The sequence below is a fragment of the Myotis myotis genome, unplaced genomic scaffold, assembly GCF_014108235.1.
Source record: "Myotis myotis isolate mMyoMyo1 unplaced genomic scaffold, mMyoMyo1.p scaffold_m19_p_18, whole genome shotgun sequence".
NCBI lineage: Eukaryota > Metazoa > Chordata > Mammalia > Chiroptera > Vespertilionidae > Myotis > Myotis myotis.
In genome coordinates this window covers 3,258,818-3,264,817 of record NW_023416322.1, presented here as the reverse complement: position 1 = coordinate 3,264,817, position 6,000 = coordinate 3,258,818, and the positions used below count along the sequence as shown (strand labels likewise).

Genomic DNA, 6,000 nt, shown 5'->3' with positions numbered 1-6,000 from the left:
AGCTTCCTGCCTGTGACCCGAGGGGGTGTGAGCCTTGCTGCTGGCAGGTGCCTGCCTCTCAGGGGCCTAGTCCTCCACTTCCTGAGGAGGCCGCCCCAGCCGCCAGCACACACTCCCTTTGTCACTCGTCCCGCACGGCTGCCAGGCCCCTGCGTCCCAGCTCATCCCGGACTGACGGACGGACAGCATGAAGTGGGAGGCGCTTGTCATCGCGGCCGTTCTGCAGGCCCAGTTCCCAGTGACAGGTAAGGCCAACAAATCGAGAAAGTCTTTGTGACTGTGTGTGGGGGACCACCGGGGCTGGCAAGGACCCGGCGTCTCCTCTAAACCCTGTGCTTCCGAAAGCAATGGGCAGTGGAGCGGAGGGTGTGTGTGGGGGGGGGGGGATGGAGATGGACCGGCGGAAGGAAGCAGGGAGCCCGGGCGCAGGCCCAGCGTCGAGCAGAAGCTGTTGGGATCGGGAAGCACCGGCCAGGCCAGGTTTCGCGCTGTGACATGGTTCTAGTTCCTGCGTCTTCGTTGACCCCTTGCTGGTTCGGTCCCTGTCCCTGTCCTGTTTCCTTAGCCAGACAGAGAGCATGTCCGTCGCCAGAGGCAGGGACGCTGTGGGCTGGCTCACGTGAGACACCTCGATGGACCGGGGACTAACTGGGGCCCACGGAGGAGGGACTGGCCTTCCGTGGGGCTCAGCTCTGCACCCTGCGGCCCGTGTGCCCCGTGACACACCCACCCGAGGCTCAGGGCTCACCCCGCGCAGGCCGCTCTGCATCTGCGCCCGGAAGGCCTGGCCGCTGCAGGCCGTGGGGACAGGGAGGAGGTGACATGCTCAGCCACCACGAGTGACAAACACCCTTGCCCCCCCCCCCCCATTCATGCAACAAGGCCTTTCTAGGCCCTCCACCTCCCCATGTCCCCGTGTCCCCGTGTCCCCGTGTCCCCGGGCTCTATGCATTCCTACCAGGAACGGGACCAGCTGTGTTTACACCGAGGGGACAGGGAAGGTTGCCCCAAACGCCCCTCCTCGCTGCAGCCTGGGCGGCACAGGGTGGAGGCAGGGAGGCCCTGGCACTTCCGGCCCTACCCGGGGTTTCAAGGGCTGAGCATGGCGGGTTTTCTGGGAGATCGCAGCCCTTCTCAGAAAGGCCTGGGTGGGCATGAGTCACGTGGAGCTGCGGGGGAGGGCACCCCAGGGCACCCGGAACGGCCGTGGACTGCGGGCCCTGGTGCCAGCAGCCCGGAACCCAGCGCTGCTGGGGGGTTCGTCACCGCTGGGCTGTCCTCTCAGGCCATGGGGAGGTCGGGGCAAAGGGGGTGTAGAAGGGACAAGAACAGCTGGGGTGCTGGTGGCGCCACGAGCAGAAAACAAAGCCCCACCCGGCAGACAAGATGGGGTCACGGCCCCTCCACACCCGCCGAGCGGGGGCCCAGGCACCTTCCCACCTTCTCTCTGCGCACTCGACGGGGGACGGGGGACGGGGACTTCAGCTCCGCACAGAGGGGGCTCCTGACAAAGTGCATCATGGAGCCCGAGGCCCCTGCAGGAGGGATGGAGACTCCAGGCTTTCACAGCCCCTGCGACGGCCGAGGGCAGGCTCCTGGCGGAAACCGACCTCAGGTCTCTTTTCTGCTCAGTGAAGTTCCTCCCCCGACCCCCTTAAGACACCCACTTTCACCAGGACCTTTCCATTTGTATTTCCGCGGGACCCAGATCATCTGGATCAAAGCAGAAATGACCCGTCTGTCCATGAGGTCTCCCTGGTGAAGTCCCCACGGCCGCCCCACCACCGGGGTCTGAGGCTGGCGGAGCCTGAGGTCACCTGCCTGATGCCAGGCGCGCACGTTGGCCCACAGGGCCCTCGGCTCTGACTGCCCGGGCGCACGCAGGGTCTGTGTGGCTCTGTCCTCTGTCTGGTGAGGCCGTGCGGCTATGGCACAAGCCTCAGGAAATAGGCTCCCAGGCTCCTGGTCGGCTCAGCTTGCAGGGAAGCAGCTGGATGTGGTGCAGGGTCAGGCCAATCACAGTGGCTGTGCAACCTTAAGCAAGTTAGTTAGCCTCTCTGGGCCTCAATTTTCTCCCCTGTAGAGTGAGTAGAACCTTCATTGCAGAGCTGTGACATGAGAAGTGACTAGTGTGCCTGAGACATAATAGACAGCCAGTACGTGGAAGCTGTACTAATTATCACTATTATCGCCGCTTGCTGTTTCCTTGTTCTGGGTACCAGGAACAGGAAACGGAAGCCCACGGTCAGGATTTGGTGTGCTCTCGGCTGTGTTGTGAAGCAGCCCCGGTCATTTGTCCATCTCCCTTGGGTTTCTGAGCGCGCTCACGCCAGCACAGGGCGTGCGGCCCAGCCAGGCCCAACGCGGAACCCGGGCAAAGCTTTAGCGGGTCTCAGGATGACTTCCCACTTTAATTTCTTAAGATGCTTATTCTGTAGGGATATTCCCCCAAAGTGAAAACAAGCCCAGAAAAGACACACTCTGCGTAGTTAGGGGAGGGTGTGCGCGACAAGGCCCCCTGGCCACCGTTGGTCAGGGCGGGACCCACACTTTACAGCGGTAGCCGGTGCACATGAGGGTGCGGGTGCGGGTTCGGGTGCGGGCGCGGGTAAAGGCCCGGTGTTGAGGTGCAGCATCTTGTGGAGCAGATCTCTGCCTTAGTTGCTTGGAGCTGGACTTGAGGGGTGCTTGTAAGCGATGTCCGGACAAGTTTTCACCCACAGCATTTTCGCCAGTGGTTTATTCAGCCTCCATCGCCTGGCTCTGCTCACCCCGTGAACAGCTTCATTTCCTGCGTTGGCCTAATTCTCAAGCTTGCTGGCCCGCAGACCTCCTCTGCAGCCTCGACCCCCCTTTTGCCCCCCAGAAGCAGTCCTGGGAAGCGCCTGTTGAGTGGTGTATTTATTTTAACATCCTTTTCATCTCTGTCTTTAAAAAGTAGATTTAATTTTTATTGGATGTTCATTTTTACTTTTAAGAGTCCCCAGGCGTTGTGCCTCCTTTTCTCGGGAAGGCTCAGGCACTCGGGAGCTGGCTTGCGGGAGCTTGTCCAGACGCGCACTGTGGGCCAGCGCTGGGCTGGACGAATAGCAGGGAGAGTTCATAATGCACTTCTCAGCGTGGGCCCCGGCTGGTTCTTACCAACACTACGGGGCAGAAGAGTCTGTCTGAGCAACCCGTCAGTCAGTTTGGTAAAGAAAGGACCGAGCTGGCCATCTGACTTGTTAGTTGAAACAAAATGGTCACCAAGTTCCTGCATGGCCACGGCCACGGCCACGGCCACGGCCATCTCTTCTGCCTTAAGCTCCAGGTTGTGTTCCCGAGGGAAGCAACACCTCCCCCCTCCTCCATGTGTCCCAGCCCGTAGCTCGGCGCCTGAGCAGAGTCGGAGCCTAGATGTCTGTGGGGTGGGTTAAAGTTGGGGGAGGAAGGAAATCTGGGGGTTCTGTGTGATTAGATTAACTTAATGGTCTATTCGGGGGGTACTGGAGTGGCGCTGTTGGGATCTTACCTCTAGAGAATGTAATATCAAAGTCTGTGGTTTTTAAAGAGAAATTGAACTGGTGGAGGAGTCAGCACTTTGAGTAAATAGAATGATTCGCAATAGTTGTAAGGATGGTTTAAGGTAAAATCCTACCTTAATGTTCTCATTTGATCAGATGAAATTTCCGATATTTATTTACTTTGGACCTATAAAAATCATAATTTCATATGATTCAACTAATATATCTCAAAAATAAACAAATAAATGAAGAAAGACGTTCATTTTTCTGACTTGGCTTTAACACGAGGGCAAAGCTGCAAGTACAGAGACCACCGCCGTCGAGGTTGTTAACTAATGAACTAACAAGCTAATGAGAGGATCCAAGCAGAAAATAGGAGCTTGTGGATTATAGTATAAATCACATTATTCAATTTTATCCAATTGCTGAATTGCCTCAAAATATGGCAAGAAAAACAGCAGTGCGCTAGCCGAGCATCACATTCCGTTTGGTCTGTGTCACGAAATAAACGTTCCATGCAGCTATGGTCTTTTTTCCCTGTCTTAACTTGAGGAATTTTAACAAAAATACCATAGGATTCATTAGCGGAAATTATAAACGTTTTAAGATCCATAATCTTGCCAAGCTAGCCCAATAACTTTCCACTTTCACTTCTTCATGTTCCAGTCCATCGTTTGTAACAAGTGTGCCCATGTCTCTGTGGAGTTGCTGGTGTAAAAACGGTCTCATGTGCTTTTTTCTTTCTATGACGGCTCCCCCCCTGCAGCCTTCACGGTGGCTTCTCACTGCTTTGTAAACTTCCACAATTCAGCCTCGCGGTTCTGCACTACTTCCTTCTTGTTGGACATTGGGCCGTTTCTAATTTTTGTTACTATACGTAGCTGACCCTGCCGGAAAAATCTTAGGTAGGAAGCTTTGACAATTTCTTTTGAAGTGTTTCCTGGGGCTAATTTCTCCAGGACTGACGACGACGACGGGGCTGGACTCAAAGGGCATTTCACTGTGCGCTTTAGACTTCTGTGCACCACAATCCGGTTGAGGAAAGAGTTTGTTTCTAAGTCTCTCAGCCCATTTCATGGGTGTCTGCCTCCTCTGGAGCAGGAGACTGGTGGGGGCAGAGAGGAGGCCAAGGAGCCAGAAGATCTGGGTCTGAGTCCTGGTTTGTCCCCAGCCCGTCACTGCCGTGAGCAGTCCCCCCATCCAACACCCCCCCCCCCCCCCGCCAGAGCCTCGGGCTTCCTCCGTCAGGCGGCCCCTCCGTGCAGCTCAGGGGAGTGCTGTGGGCTGCAGGTGTTCTTGGATGTGCCTGCACACAGTGCTCAAAGCCCAGCAGCCATTGCCACGTGTGCCTCAGTTTCCCAACCTGCGAAATAGCAAGGCTGTCGCTTTCCCCACGCAATGCCGTGGCAACCCTGGTCCCCACCGGCTCCCTTTTTCTTCCTGGGTCACTAAATTGCAATGTGAATGTGGGCAGAAACCTCCCTCTGAGCTTTAGCTTCCTCGTCTGAGAGGGTGGACATCCCTTTCCGCTACCAAACGGATGGCACATGGTCTGGAAATTGCAAACTTTTAAAGGACATTTAGCCCCCAGCCCCCACCCCACGGCATAGGTGCACGGCACACGGAACCTCAGCCTCACTCCCCCGTGCAGTGCCCAGTGCGTTACCTGGGCGTCTACCGCACCCCATGGCTCCTACTCTCCAGCGGGGGCCCCCGTGGGAGAAACACAAGGACAAGGTTCCACCTTTCTGGCTTCCTCCTTACGCTTGTGCACCGGCTGCAGTTTATTGAGGCCGCGGGGACTCTGTTGGGGAGATCGGACTTGGACAGAAAGCAAACTGTGGTCTGAAGCAGCCAAACTGCACCCCGACCCCCCCACCCCCACCGTCCACTTCCCTAGCCTGCTGTGCTCGGTGCTACTCAGCAGCTAATTTTCAGGCTCAAGGAGGAAAAAAGAAATGGAAAGCATTTGAACAAAGACAGGCAGGGTCCCTGCCCAGGCCAGCCGGCCCTCTCTTGGTGCCGTTGCCCTTCTGTTTGCCAAGTGCCACCGACACCTTCGTAGACTCGATCCTCGTCGCCGTCCTATGGCCAATAGCAGAAAAGTCAGGGGTTCTCTTCTTATAAAGGAAGAAATGAGGCTTTGGGGCTTCTCGATGTGCCTGAGGGTAGAGTGCGGCTCAGGGCCCCCGTTCAGGGTCCATGCTCTCGAGTCTTCTTCGCTGCTGGTCCAGCCGGCCGTGCCGACTTGCAGTGTCACCCGCCGGTGCCTGAGCTCTGAGCAGGCGCCTGGAGGCGCTCCCTCCGTGAGCACTTAGTACCACCCTCCTCTCCGTTTGGGAGGGAAGAGATTATTTTGATGCTGAATAGGCTCATTTACTATACATTTTCTGCGGAGTAGGAAACATTTGGTGGTTCATACGGAGTTGCTTTTTCCCGCATTTTATTAGAGTTCTGATCTCACATTTCCCCTAAATCTGGTAAAACCCACATTTCC

The 6,000-nt window shown here is 56.5% G+C and overlaps 1 protein-coding gene across 2 annotated transcripts in view; it reads left to right on the top strand.

Annotated features, from left to right (window-relative positions):
* The window catches only part of CD247 (CD247 molecule), a 69,414-nt gene continuing 63,414 nt past the window's right edge, over positions 1–6,000 (top strand). The window contains exon 1 of one of the 2 annotated variants that reach the window (XM_036344377.1): positions 1–245. In XM_036344377.1, coding sequence (XP_036200270.1) covers positions 188–245 — 58 coding nt within the window. In that variant the 5' untranslated portion in view covers positions 1–187. The remainder of the gene's footprint in view (positions 246–6,000) is intronic. The other variant, XM_036344378.1, reaches the window with a different exon arrangement.